Here is a 14,394-nt window from a genome sequence, read left to right on the forward strand (position 1 = left end):
GAAAATTACAGGTTTTAATGTTCTTCTGAAGTGCTTCTAAACGTCTACGATCTAGATTTGTTTATTTCAATGAAGTATTTTTGCGTAAAATGTATTAGATATTTTGTATACGTTTAATATTTGTACACCAGTAATGGTAGAATACAAGAGGCTAATATTATGTAACACCTTAATATATTCTGACAAATAAATTTATCTTTATTTTTATGTAAAATATCTCCAAACTAAACATTTGGAGGATCAGATTATTTTTGTTTTTAAATATTTGTTAATACTAGTTAATTATTTAATATTCCAAATCAATTATTTAAATGTAATTGTTAATATTAATAAAAAAATTGAATAAAGAATGACGATTTTAATTTATATGTACTTAAATGTACCAATAAAAGACGCATTTGTATTAAAATATCAAGACAAAATTCTCTAAGTTACTAAAAAATAAATTAAAATTTGATTCAAACCCAGTCATTTCAATACACAACAAAAACCCAACTACAACACATCGAAAACCTTTCTCCTCCAACATGCGTAAACTTCAAAATCCTCTCCAATAAAATCTTCTATCCTCCTCTTATAAAATCTTAGTATTATCACGTTGTAAAAGAAACAGATAGTATTGATTACGTATAAAAACTTATTGGTACCTACATTTTCTCCAGACAGCTACGCCTTCACTCCAAATATATAATAACTTGATATAGTTACAAGGAATCTCGAATTTTCTCTCAAACCTAGTTACATAACTCAAATAAAAATCTTTGAAAGACATTTCATAGTTTCATTCTGAATTCCATCTCGACAAATTGTGTTACTCTCACTCTTTTCAGTGCGAAAAATCGTGCGTAAAAAACCAAACGTGATTTTCGAAATAGTAATGTGTTTTATAACTCAGTGTTATGTGCTATATTGTGTCTGTATTTTTATATTTTTAAAGGATATATAAAAATCTTCTGTTTTTAAAACCATCACCTTATTATAACAAAAAAAAAACACGGGCATCTGTAAAAGGTAATTGAAATGCCAATCAATTTTCAACACACGTGCCTATCAAAATAAAGTCTCAAGTGCTTTAAAACCTTCAGCCAAGCCCAAAACACGACTCACTTGCGTAGGTATTTCCTACAATTTGAACCAGCATGTCTTCAAACGTGTCTTGGGGTCTCAATTCCCAGCCGAAAACGTCAATATCGTGGGCCAACATATAGCCATGGATAGTAGAAGCTAGTAAGAAACCGCCACTATCTCCCACGTTAATTCGATAAGCTTGAGTATCGTACAGCAACGCTGCTCGACCCCATCCGAATCTGTAGGTAACCGATAATCACTTTAATATACACACTAGCACCATCTGTTATCGGGTAGCAAAAAGAAACGTGTTCAACCGCCCTTCAAAAGTTATAAACAGCGCCATCTCTGTAGCTTAATAGTAAACACTTATTTACTAACAGTAACTTACCGTTACATTCAATAGATGGCAGTGTATTAAAAGCTAAACTTACTTGTGTATTTGTAGCCGAGGTAAAATTTCAAGTTTTCTGTGTAGTTCAAGCCAGCATCCGACGTAGTGTCCCACGGTGTGTAAAGTATATCTTCCTTTTTCAGGAAATTGGCGAAAGTCTTCATCATGAGATGGCAAGTCGACTTGCCAGCGACATGTACCTGCGCCTCAGGTTCGTTGATGAGCAGCAGTTGTTTCCATTGGAAGCTAGATGGCGTGGAAAACAAAACGTGTTAGCAAAGCCAAACTGTGTCAAAACGTGCTTGAAAACAACACAAAACACACTTAAATACGTTTAATTGAAGAGTTTATGTTGTTTTATTATGAGAAAAGTAATATTGTACTCTTAATTTTTACACATACAAAAATTACTACAAATACATAAGTACATTACAAAAATATACGTATATATTTGAAGCACATAATTTAAAACAAAATCTTTACTTAAGAATGGTTTAATCATCAAATATTTCATAATATATCTAGTAATGACACAAAAAAAGTATATTTCCTGCCTAATGAAACATTTTCTAAAGTTTTAGAGCATAGCATGCTAGATGTGATATAGAGAAATCATAGGTATTTACTTTTATATATTATTTATATTATATGCCTCCAACTAGTTATCGACCCTCAGATACTATTAGACTGAAAGCCCTACTAGGCATCTAGTCATCCGGAGCTGCGGACTACCTAGCGGTTTTACCGGGGCTCCGGCTCGAAAAGCAGAAGTAGGAACGGGGTGGTTTTTAGTCAGTAAGAGTCTGACACTCCCTCTCACCTCGCCCAAGGTGGGAGAAGACATTAGATGATTTTCTCCCTTTAAAAAAAAGAAAAGGCATCTAGCCAACCAATTAATAAGCTACATGTCCAAGAGAAAGAATGCTCAGAATCTCTTATTAGTTTGCGTAACATTTACTATCTGTTTACAAACCAACTTATGAAAAACCGGCTAGCTAGACCCTAGAGAATTTAGCAAGAATGAGCCTATTTACTTCGGGCAAAGATAAAAACTAAAATCTTTTTGGCTTTTGGAGACAATATTATGTCCTACACGATTTTAAGAAAATAGCTAGCGGTCCATTGGGAATGCGGCTAGTTAGGTACTGAGTAACTAAAAACATGCTATTGTTTTAGATATTTTTAAGTTATTTAGAGAGATTTAAAAGAGTATTGAAATTTTATATTAACTTTCATATTAGTGACATAGTACTTTTTTGTCAGATAATAGAAATGCTTATGCCATACAATGCAAATAATTAAATGGGAAATTTATTTTTAATTTTAATAATATTTTACTTGGATCGTATACTAAATAATTACTGCTAAACAGTTTAGATATTTTAGTCTAGTTACTTACAAGTTAGAAACAAAATTGGTGCTGGTTTTCCAATGAATTTTCCCGCCTGGGTGCGGTGAGAGGGAATGTCAGACTCTTAGTGACTAAAAACCATCTCTTTTCTACTCCTGCTCTTTGAACCTAAGTCCCGGTAAATCCACTAGTCTACAGCTGTGGCTAATGAACTACTCCTTAGTATTCAATGGGTATCTCAATTTAGTAATTTAGTAGTTATCGCTTTATTGTCTAAACAACCAACCAATAAACACGGATACACGAAAACTGTAAGCACTGGAAATGTCAAGTGGCATACATTTCACACCTAAGTACGTACTTTGTTGAATAAATATAGATAATATAATACGATAAGGATGAAAGCCTCAGTCTTTATTATTTTCGGACATTTGAGTGACAACTAGCTAGATAACTTTATGAAATTCACTTCTATTAATAGATGCTAAAATGAAACTGTTTTGTTTAGATGACGAGGGAAGTTGATAAGTAACTTTCAATAGATGTCGCTGTTTGTTAGAAGCTGTTTCTTTTGTTTAGAATTTGAATTTGAAATGGCGTGTTGGCGAACAAAGTGAAGTAGAACAGATGAGTGAAGGTCTTACTTTAAACTATTTATTTCTTAGATTTAATATAATACAAATAATTATGATGGTAAGCAATCGGCGCTGCCTATGGGCACCCAAAACACCAGCTGTAGAAATGCGTTGCCAGCCTTTTAAGGGTTTGTAATTTGAAGATTGGAGAGAAGAGTAATTGGACCTCCAGTAACCTCACTCACACGACAAAACACAATGCAAGCGTTGTTTCACGTAGGTTTTCTGTGAAGCCATAATACCATTCCGGTCAAGCCAGCCCATTCGTGCCAAAGCATGGATCTCCCACAAATTAATGGAAGTGACACTTATTTTTGTAAAGCTATTTGTTTGTTTGATACCTTTGCTGGACAATCTTATCTTATCTTCTTTAAGATATGACTGAAATACGAAATACTGATCTAAAGAATTAGCTATAGACACTTTTGTCTAGCGCACTAGATAGAGTTCTTGATCAAGGAATACTTTCACATTATACTTGTTTTTAGAGAGATTAGGAATCAATAGTACTATTACACTTAAATTTAATTTGAGCTTTAAAAGTGGTATTTAATATGTATTGGGCAGAAGTATAGTCTTGTGTATTTTTTTTTCATTTCGGTGGCTATTTTTTGCGTCCGCTCTAGTAGCACTGCTTAAGATATTAAAAAACAACAGGGTTCCGGATGATTAGAGTATACAATTTGAGGACTGATGTCATATTAAAAGAAGACCGTAATTTATGAGATTATTTAGTCGTTACAATACACATACCGCGCAAAAGCTTTTCGATAATTTTCGGTAGTTAAATATTATACGTAGTCGAGTACTATTTGACAAAATTTCTTTGTGCAATAACATACGTGAATTTGAAATCTATACGCGTTTTATTAAAAAAAAAGGATCACAAAAAGCAACTAATGACCGTTTCCATTGACAAAAATAGCGTTGTCAATTGAACAGGCGATATTGAACTGCCAAAAGCAATCAAGTGGTCTGGTACAAAAATAGAATACGCATTGAAACCTTTTATTTTACATACTCGGAAAATCGACAAAAGCCTCTATTCATAAATTTATGAAATTTGTAGCGTATTTTTTTTCAACATACATACATAACCTCACGCCTGTCTCCCATGGGGGTAGGCAGAGACAATGGAACGCCAATTGCCACGGTTCTTACACACTTCTTTCGCTTCATCAAAAGTCATTTTTTTTTCAAATCTGTATTAAATTAATAAAAGGGTTTAATCACACAGTGATTATGTGACCCTCGTAGGAACATTTACGTAAATTAACTTAATATCTATTAACAATTGTATTTCTTTCTAGTAGGTTCAACTATCTTGGTTTGTCCGATAAAGGGAAAGACAAAACCCTATTACATTTACCAACGTCATAATTAGATGTAGGAAAAATCAGTTTTCTTTCAGCCGAACTTCTTTCGCCCCGAACACACTCCGATACAATAATTGTAGTGTGTTGGTAATTAAAAATAATAACATTACGTATAATTTTGAGAGATTGAAATAATAACTAATAGGGATGGAAGTAACATGTGAAATACGTGTAAAATTAATAATTAATACATTAATTTTAATAGAGAACAAAATACTACTGAATATATTGACTGAGTAAATTAAAGCTGCGTAATGAAAGAATTTAAAATGATATATATTAAAATTGGTATCATGCAAAAAATTATTTTGTGTTAAAATACAATTATTGAATTTACATTTTTAATTACCTTCTACCTGATTTTATATTAATTACCACATTGGTCGTGTGTGATTGACAACTGATTTTTATACGTATTCCACTATTGGTCAACAGTTTGTTGACGCGAAAATTTATTGAATGATAATAATGGTACCCATTAACAACGGCTTTACACAGGTGGGGAGGTCCAACTTTTCATTTACGATGGCGAGGTCTTTCCAAAACACTTTTTTTTTGCCTTGGGCGAGACGAGAGGAAGTGTCAGACTCTTGCTGACTAAAAACCACCCCGTTCCTTCTCCTGCTTTTCGAGCCGGAGCCCCGGTAAACCCGCTAGGTAGTCCGCAGCTCCGGATCAGGCATCAGCCCTACTAGGCCCCATCTGTATATTTAATGCCTACACCTCTTTTAACCCCTTAGGATTTTCATCGAATTTCCTCTCAAATACTACGTATCTACTTGAAACACGACATTTCCTAGAAAAATAATTACACTCTAAGTAATTTCACTAAATGTGCCATCCGGTATTCTAACGTATCTATATTTAATATTCACTGAGGGAACTGAAAGGTACACTCATAGAGAGTAACTCAATCAATTCTCTGTTAATTACGTTGGCCATGCCTCTGAACGTACTGTTATAACCCTTATTACAAGGCAGTAAGGTCTAAATCAACTTACACTATCAAACAACGTATTTTTCCACGAATAACATTGCATCTTTATGCTGAGCATTCATTTTTACAGAATACAGTAGAATTATATTTTTCCATTATTCAGTTAGATTCTGGACGCTCTCACGTCACTGTCGCGTAACACATACTTACTATTAATCTCTGAACTATTAAAAGGGACATTGTTGGAAATCATACCTAAAAACTTTTGTGTGTGTGGTTTATTAAAGTGGTTCTACAGAAAATTGTCTTTTGTTTCTTTTAAAAAAAGGACAGACGGGGTCGGCCTGGTAACAAATTGGTGTCAGAAGTGGGATTGCCAGCTACGAAGTCTTACGACGCTAAGTCGAACAGACACTGGCATCCTAAACCTACAGCCTCCCCGTTAGATTGATCGACAGTAAGTCTTGACCCGACGTCAAGCCTGCGTCACTGTTTGGACGACGGTCAGCCTCAGTTCTTCAGCCTGAGCCCGCTCCAGCCACATCGACACTTGGACGACAGACAGCCTCCACTGTGTAGTGAGAGACTGCTCCAGCCTGCACCGAAGACAAGCAGCTCCAGGTCTAACTCAGCAACCATCAACCTCGAGAAATTCTACAGTCAATCAACCGAGTGACTGCCAAACCTTATTACGTCAAAGCACCGCGTGACTCCAGACTCCGGGTTCCTACTACGCAGCTGATCATGCAGGTGCCAACGGCAGTTATCGTGTTACTGTGAGTGTTTCTTGTGAAATATCATTTTACTAGTTAAAAGTGTCTCTGAATTTGATATTATTATTCCAAATAACTTAAGACTATACTGCTTAGTTTTACACTGAATTTAATTGTTTATCTGTCCTAACATATTTTTATATTCTAATATATTTAAATACTAATTTAATTTTGTCCAACATATCATAATATTTTATGTCCATCAAAGAAGAGTCGAAACCTAAATCAGTAACAATGTCCGACAAGATTACTTTGTCGGTTTTAACCAAATTTATAAAACCCTATAATGGTGACAGGGAAACGCTACCAGCATTTCTCACAAATTGTGAAAATGCCATTTCATTAGCTTCTCCAGAACAACAGACTGTGCTTTGTAAATATATTATTTCCCAATTAGAGGGTAAAGCACAAGTAGCGTGTAGCCTCAAGTCATTCACATTATGGGCCGAGTTAAAGAGCTTTCTAAAGGCCACTTTCGGGGAGAAAAAACACGCCACGCATTTACTATCAGATCTGCAACACTGTAAGCAATTATCAGATGAAGATGTTACCAAATTTTCTTTACGGGTGGAGTCAATATTGACCCGTATACAGTCTGATATACACTATAGTTGTAAAAACAACAAGGAACTGCCTGGCAGAATAGCGGCCATGGAGGACCTTGCCTTAAACACCTTTATGCTAGGGTTAAACTCCTCCATATCAACTATTGTCCGTTGCAAAAACCCTTCTCATCTAAATGAAGCAATACAATATGCTATCGACGAAGAAAAACTGTACAATTTATCGAAATCTAGTGCAAAATCCTATAAAAATTGTTTTATCTGCAATAAACCTGGTCATAATTCATCTGAATGCTTTAAGAATAAAAAACGTGACCGAGATTCTAAAATTTACAGTAATACACCGTCTCCTAATACTAGTACTAATTCCAATAATAATTATTATGCTAAAACTTGCAATTATTGCAAAAACATTGGACACACAATTAAAGAGTGTCGCAAGCTTCAATATAATATGAAGCAACGGCAAGCCGCTGACAATGCACAACGTGACCGTAACTCGGCACCCGCAAACTCTAACGACGCAATTACACATACATGTGACAGTATGGCTATAATAAATGATGACAATAATTTAAACTAAGTAAGATTTTGGTACCGTGTCTGCCAAAATCAAACAAAGTTATAAACGACACGACACCTACCAATTCTACTAACTTTAAATCTCATCCAAAAGAGATGAGATCTTCTAATTTCGCATCTCATCCAAAAGAGATGAGTTCTACTAACTTTAAATCTCATCCAAAAGAGATGAGATCTTCTAATTTCACATCTCATCCAAAAGAGATGAGTTCTACTAACTTTAAATCTCATCCAAAAGAGATGAGATCTTCTAATTTCGCATCTCATCCAAAAGAGATGAGTTCTACTAACTTTAAATCTCATCCAAAAGAGATGAGATCTTCTAATTTCGCATCTCATCCAAAAGAGATGAGTTCTACCAATCTCGCATCTCATCTAAAAGAGATGAGTTCTACAAAATCTACGCCTCAGTCAATTAAACTAGATTCTACTACGTCTAGTGATTACCCTAAACCTATATATGAAATTAATGACTATTGCAAAAAGGTAGCCTTACCTCATACTTATCTACATACTAATCACGCTCATGAAAAGTTATGTTTCCTTATTGATACAGGATCAACTATAAGTATTGTAAAAAAATCTTGTTTACAGAACCTTCCAAGCTTATCTACTGAAACTGTAAAATTAAAAGGTATAAACAGTTCAGAAAGTCCAGTCGAAACTTTAGGCACCTTTCAAATGGAGTTCAACTTATCTGGAAATATACATAAATATAAGTTTCACGTCACTAAGGACGACATAAATCTTCCCAATTATGATGGCATAATTGGTAGTGATTTTTGCAGTTATTTTAAAACAAACATTGATTATTCTTTAAAATCAATTTCCATATTAAATTATTCTATTCCTATTATCTATACTCAACCTTCATACAATATTCCAGCTCGGTCCGAAGTAGTTATCGAGTGCACTGTATCAAATTACTCTCCTAATCTTTATCATAACAATGAAGCTCTCATACTAGATCATGTCTTACGTGAAGGCGTTTATGTCGCTAATTGCATGGTATCAATTAAACCTAATAGTAAAACAAATGTGACTATTTTAAATACTACAGACTGTGACATTGAATTAAGAGATTATCATGTGACAGCAACGCCCCTTGAACTTGACTATTCAATTATAAAGTCTTATAATATCAATGCTACCTCTTCTTCAAAAAATGATCGTATAAGTAATGTACTAAATCTCATTCGCTGCTCTCATCTCAATGATGAAGAGAAAAAGGCTCTCTTAGAATGTTGCTCCCACTATACAGATATTTTTCATGTCGAAGGTGAACCCTTAACATATACTAATGCTATTGAGCATACTATTAACACAGGCGATGCACCTCCTATTAATGTTAAGTCATATCGCTTCCCTGAATGTCACAAGCAAGAAGTCGATTCCCAAATTCGTAAAATGCTAGATCAAAAAATTATCCAACCTTCAACTTCGCCTTGGAGCGCCCCAGTTTGGGTAGTCCCGAAAAAAATGGACGCTTCCGGTAAACAAAAGTGGAGGATAGTTATCGATTATCGCCGCCTTAATGACGTTACTGTTTCTGAAACCTATCCACTGCCCCTTATCACTGATATTTTAGACCAACTAGGTCATTCCAAATATTTTAGCACCCTGGACCTCGCCAGTGGCTTCCATCAATTGAAAACCTGCCCCAAGGATATGCCCAAAACAGGTTTCACAATTAGCACTAACTCTGATATGTCTGGCCACTATGAATTTACCAGAATGCCTTTCGGGCTGAAAAATGCCCCTGCCACATTCCAACGCCTTATGAACACTGTATTATCAGGTCTACAAGGTCTACATTGCTATGTATACCTTGATGATTGTATCGTCTATAGTCAGAATCTACAAGACCATATACTAAAATTGAAACTTATATTCGAAAAATTTCGCGAATATAATTTAAAACTCCAACCAGACAAATGTGAGTTTCTAAGGCATGAAGTAACTTACCTTGGCCATATTATCACCGATAAGGGTGTCTCCCCAAATCCTGAAAAGGTCAGCGCTGTATCACAATTTCCAGTACCCAAAACTCCTAAAAACATTAAGTCATTTCTAGGCCTTATAGGCTACTATCGTAGATTCATTGAAAACTTTTCGAAGCTGACTAAACCACTTACGTCTTTATTAAAAAAGGATGCTGTATTTAGCTGGGACACAGAACAACAACATGCATTTGATATTCTAAAAGAAAAACTAATTACTGCCCCTCTTCTACAGTATCCCGATTTTTCCCAGCCTTTTAATGTAACTACTGATGCAAGCAATTATGCAATTGGCGCAGTTTTGTCTCAAGGTCCCGTCGGCAAAGATAAACCGATCGCTTACGCGTCGCGCACTCTAAACAAGCCTGAAGGCAATTATTCAACTACGGAAAAGGAGTTACTAGCTATAATATTCGCCGTAAAAACATTTAGGCCATATTTATATGGTAATAAATTTAAAATAATCACTGATCATAGACCCCTCGTGTGGCTATTTAACGTAAAAGATCCGGGTAGCAGACTCATTCGCTGGCGCCTCAAACTCGAGGAGTACGACTATGAAATCGTTTATAAACAAGGTCGTCTCAATTCCAACGCCGATGCGCTATCCCGTTGCCCTGTCAATACTATTGACATAAATAATTTAAATAATTTTACTTATGAACAATACTTCAAAGCTCAATTCACAAACCAACTTCCAGTTCCAAATACCATAATTGAGGAATGTATCCAAGGATTACACACATCCAAGTTAAGTACAATAGCTTGCCCAGTCTCTTTAGACTTTGATTACTCTATGCCTCATTGCGAGGAGATACTATCGCAGCTCGATAGTTCTGCTGATTTATTAAATTCCGAACGTGAGCCACTTACAATAAAATGCATTAATGATAAAAATAAAACCTACTTTTTCTTATATACAAAAGTTAATCACTATGAAGAAACAAATTATAGAGATGTTTATAACTTACTAATGAAACTTAGAAACTTACTAATTGATAGCCAAAATATTACTAGCCTTGCTTTACCGGATTTCACTGATCCATTTTCAAAACTCACGTATACTAAAATTTATAATATGATTTCCTATATTTTTCACGATACGAATATTAAGATCCACATATATAAAAACCAATTAATCTATCCTACTCCAGTAGAAGTTCCTAATATATTAAAAGAAAATCACGACTCTGTTATAGCCGGTCACCCAGGATCACAACGAATGTATTCACGCATTAAAGCTGCATATTATTGGAAGGGCATGCGGTCCGACATCGAAAAATATGTTAAGAAATGCAAACTTTGCCAAATTAATAAACCTTTGAGGAAATCAAACAAAGCTCCGATGGAGATAACTTCCACATCTACCAGACCCTTCGAAAGATTAGCACTTGATGTCGTAGGTCCATTACCCGATGCGGGTTCCCAGAACTTTAGGTTCATCTTAACCTTACAAGATGACTTAACTAAATTTACTAGCGCTTACCCAATGGTTACAACCACTAGTGAAGAAATAGCTAGAAACCTTGTTCATTTTATGTCTCTTTTTGGCTTTCCTAAAACCATTCTAACAGACTTAGGTACTTGTTTTACATCCGAATTATTTAAACAATTAACCACAATACTAAAAGTCAAAGCCCTTTTTACTACTCCATACCACCCACAAACTAATGGAGCTCTTGAGCGCTCACATGCCACTCTAAAAGAATACTTAAAATCTTTTGTTAATGAAAATCAGAATGATTGGCACTCTTATTTATTCACTGCAATCTTAGCTTATAATACTACTCCTCACAGTACCACTAACTTTACTCCCTATGAGTTATTATATGGCTACAAGCCATCCATTCCAACCTCGTTATACCAAAGCTCCGGCAACACATACAACGAATATATTCGAGCTTTACAATATAGAATGCGCTATAGTCGTGAAAAGGCCGTTCAAAATATTTTAAATAGTAAAGAAAGATCAAAACGATATTACGACGCAAACTCACGCGATATTACTTATAAAGTAGGAGATATGGTTTATCTCAAACACCACCATAGGCTTCGTAAGGCCTTATCACCTATATGGAAAGGCCCTTACAAAATTATAAAAGTACACAATAAACATAACGTTACCCTACAAGTAGGCCGTAGGGCTGTTAAATACCATACCAATGAAATTAAGCCCGCCACGTCCTAATCTATTTACTATATTTATTTTCAGAATAATATGCTGCCACGGCATTTCATGCCTCGGCCGCACCGAATCAAGCATCGTCCCGATCTATCATAGCCCCGGGATTTACTTTGAACCTACAACCAATATTAACTTCTATACTGATCATTGGAAAGTGATCACGCATGTAGATTTAGTTTCATTAGAACCTTATCTTAACAAAATCGAATTTCTGTTACAAGATACTCTGAAATTGTGCGACAAAATTGTACCAAAGGAGGAAAGCACATGTAAGGATATGTCTATCCCTATTGAAGTTTTAATACAGTCCAATTCTATTAAATTGCAATCATTATCCCACATTATTTCAAATCAATCAACAAATAAAGTTAAGCGATCTTTAGAATTTGGAGGCGAAATCTTAAAGTTCTTTTTCGGCACATTAGATGCCGATGACGCCCGAAAATATGACGCTGCAATAGAGTCAAGCAAAAAGAGTGAAACAGAACTATTTCATTTAATGAGGGATAATATTCACATTGTCAAGTCCACTATAAATAATTTTAACACTACTATTTACAAACTTAATCAAAACGAGATGAAATTAAATGCCCAAATTAATAAGATGAATGAAATATTTTCGCAAATTACGAAGACGGATAACTTATTACTATACACTTCAAAGTTAAACAACCTTCTTAATATTATCGAAGGTTCTTTACTTTCCATCTCCAATTTACTAGATACTACTCTTAACTCTATTTTATTTTCTAAGGTTAATATACTACACCCTAGTGTTATAAGTCCTTTAAATCTTTATTTAGAATTAACTAAGCATAGTAGTCAAATAAGCAAAAGGTTAGATTTCCCAGTTCCCTTAGCGATTCAAAATATTCATTCTATAATTGATGTTTCGGAATTTAGTTCTTATTACTATAATAACAAGGTTATTTTTATATTACAAATCCCTTTAATAACTCCTGATAAGTTCATGGCCTATAAAAATATACCATTACCTACACCTCATGACGACTCACATAATACTTTTGCTTTGATTCAACCTTCTTATTCTTATATTGCATTAAGCGATGACAGAATGCATTATGCTATGTTGGACACTCTTGATAAATGTAAAATAATAAATAGCAATCTTTCTATTTGTGAATTGAATAATATATACTCATGTATAAGTAACCCTAATTGTGAATCTAGAATCTTAACTGAAATAACATTGTCATTACCTACAGAATGTAATGCTAAATTATTGTATGGTCAGATTGATATTTGGCAAAAATTAAAAAATAACAAATGGATATATGTTCAATCAAAAACAAATAAATTGACAATTAAATGTGATGAAAACATTGATGATCACTCAATTACCGGTACAGGAATTGTAAAACTATCACCTAATTGTATCGGGTATTCGAAAACTGTGCAATTAATACCTACTAGTTCTTACTCTTTATTTACTAAGTCTCCTTTAGATATAAGATTTGATATTACAGCAGATGACTGTTGTAAGAAAGACATATTTAATAAAAGTTTACCGCACTTGTCGCCGATCTCTTTGAGTAAAATCAACTTAGATTCTCTAAAATATGCAACGCATCAGATGGACAGCTTAGAGCAAGAATTAAATAACTTGGAAAAGGAATCTCATTTTATTAAATATGGTCCTTACTACTCTACTTTTACTTATATTTTAGTTATATGTTTATTTTTATACCTAGCTTATAAATTATACAAATATTTTAAGAATAAACATTGTTCCAGTGCTGGATGCTGTGTGCAAATTTTTAATCAATGCTATAATCATAAATCTAAACGTAAATCTAATATTTCAAAGAATGTTGAGATGACGGAAGTACCTTCAACCTCTGAAGAAGACAATAAGTCTGTTCAGTCTTTGCCTGTTCAATACCCAAATTATAGATCTACTTGTAAAGTGAATAAAGTTAAATTTCCGTCAGATAGAAACCTTAATTTTTAATATAATCTTAACTATTATTTTACTATTTGTTAACTTTCATTTAGAATTATTACTTGTTTATAATTAAGTGTAAAATGTCTCTTTTAATGGTCACATCTTCGATATTATGAACTTCGCTTCATCTTGATGAGATAAAGCTTCGTTTAAGAGGGGGAGCTGTTATAACCCTTATTACAAGGCAGTAAGGTCTAAATCAACTTACACTATCAAACAACGTATTTTTCCACGAATAACATTGCATCTTTATGCTGAGCATTCATTTTTACAGAATACAGTAGAATTATATTTTTCCATTATTCAGTTAGATTCTGGACGCTCTCACGTCACTGTCGCGTAACACATACTTACTATTAATCTCTGAACTATTAAAAGGGACATTGTTGGAAATCATACCTAAAAACTTTTGTGTGTGTGGTTTATTAAAGTGGTTCTACAGAAAATTGTCTTTTGTTTCTTTTAAAAAAAGGACAGACGGGGTCGGCCTGGTAACAGTACGATCGACTGCCTTGACTCCGCAATACATGTAAAATAATAATTTACTTAGTGTATATAATTATA

At 34.2% G+C, this 14,394-nt stretch overlaps 2 protein-coding genes across 2 annotated transcripts in view; one reads left to right on the forward strand and one right to left on the reverse strand.

The window, feature by feature from the left end:
* Positions 1-1,046: 1,046 nt before the first annotated feature.
* Positions 1,047-14,394, reverse strand: part of LOC126911719 (uncharacterized) — a 140,810-nt gene continuing 127,462 nt past the window's right edge. The window contains exons 5-6 of the mRNA XM_050700376.1: positions 1,503-1,708; positions 1,047-1,307 (exon numbers count right to left, since the gene is read on the reverse strand). Coding sequence (XP_050556333.1) covers positions 1,225-1,307; positions 1,503-1,708 — 289 coding nt within the window. The 3' untranslated portion in view covers positions 1,047-1,224. The remainder of the gene's footprint in view (positions 1,308-1,502; positions 1,709-14,394) is intronic.
* On the forward strand, positions 5,777-14,276 carry LOC118277764 (uncharacterized). Its single transcript, XM_035596672.2, has 2 exons — positions 5,777-6,537; positions 11,892-14,276. Exons 1-2 carry the CDS (start codon positions 6,506-6,508, stop codon positions 13,834-13,836), a joined length of 1,977 nt encoding a protein of 658 aa, XP_035452565.2. The 5' UTR covers positions 5,777-6,505; the 3' UTR covers positions 13,837-14,276.

The sequence above is a fragment of the Spodoptera frugiperda genome, chromosome 18, assembly GCF_023101765.2.
Source record: "Spodoptera frugiperda isolate SF20-4 chromosome 18, AGI-APGP_CSIRO_Sfru_2.0, whole genome shotgun sequence".
In the NCBI taxonomy this organism is placed as follows: domain Eukaryota; kingdom Metazoa; phylum Arthropoda; class Insecta; order Lepidoptera; family Noctuidae; genus Spodoptera; species Spodoptera frugiperda.

Bases quoted from the DNA above. Each gene is read 5' to 3' on its own strand.
- LOC118277764 (XM_035596672.2), top strand. From the start codon at position 6,506: ATGCAGGTGCCAACGGCAGTTATCGTGTTACT. The intron at 6,538-11,891 runs GTGAGTGTTTCT...ATTTATTTTCAG, and splicing joins ACGGCAGTTATCGTGTTACT to AATAATATGCTGCCACGGCA.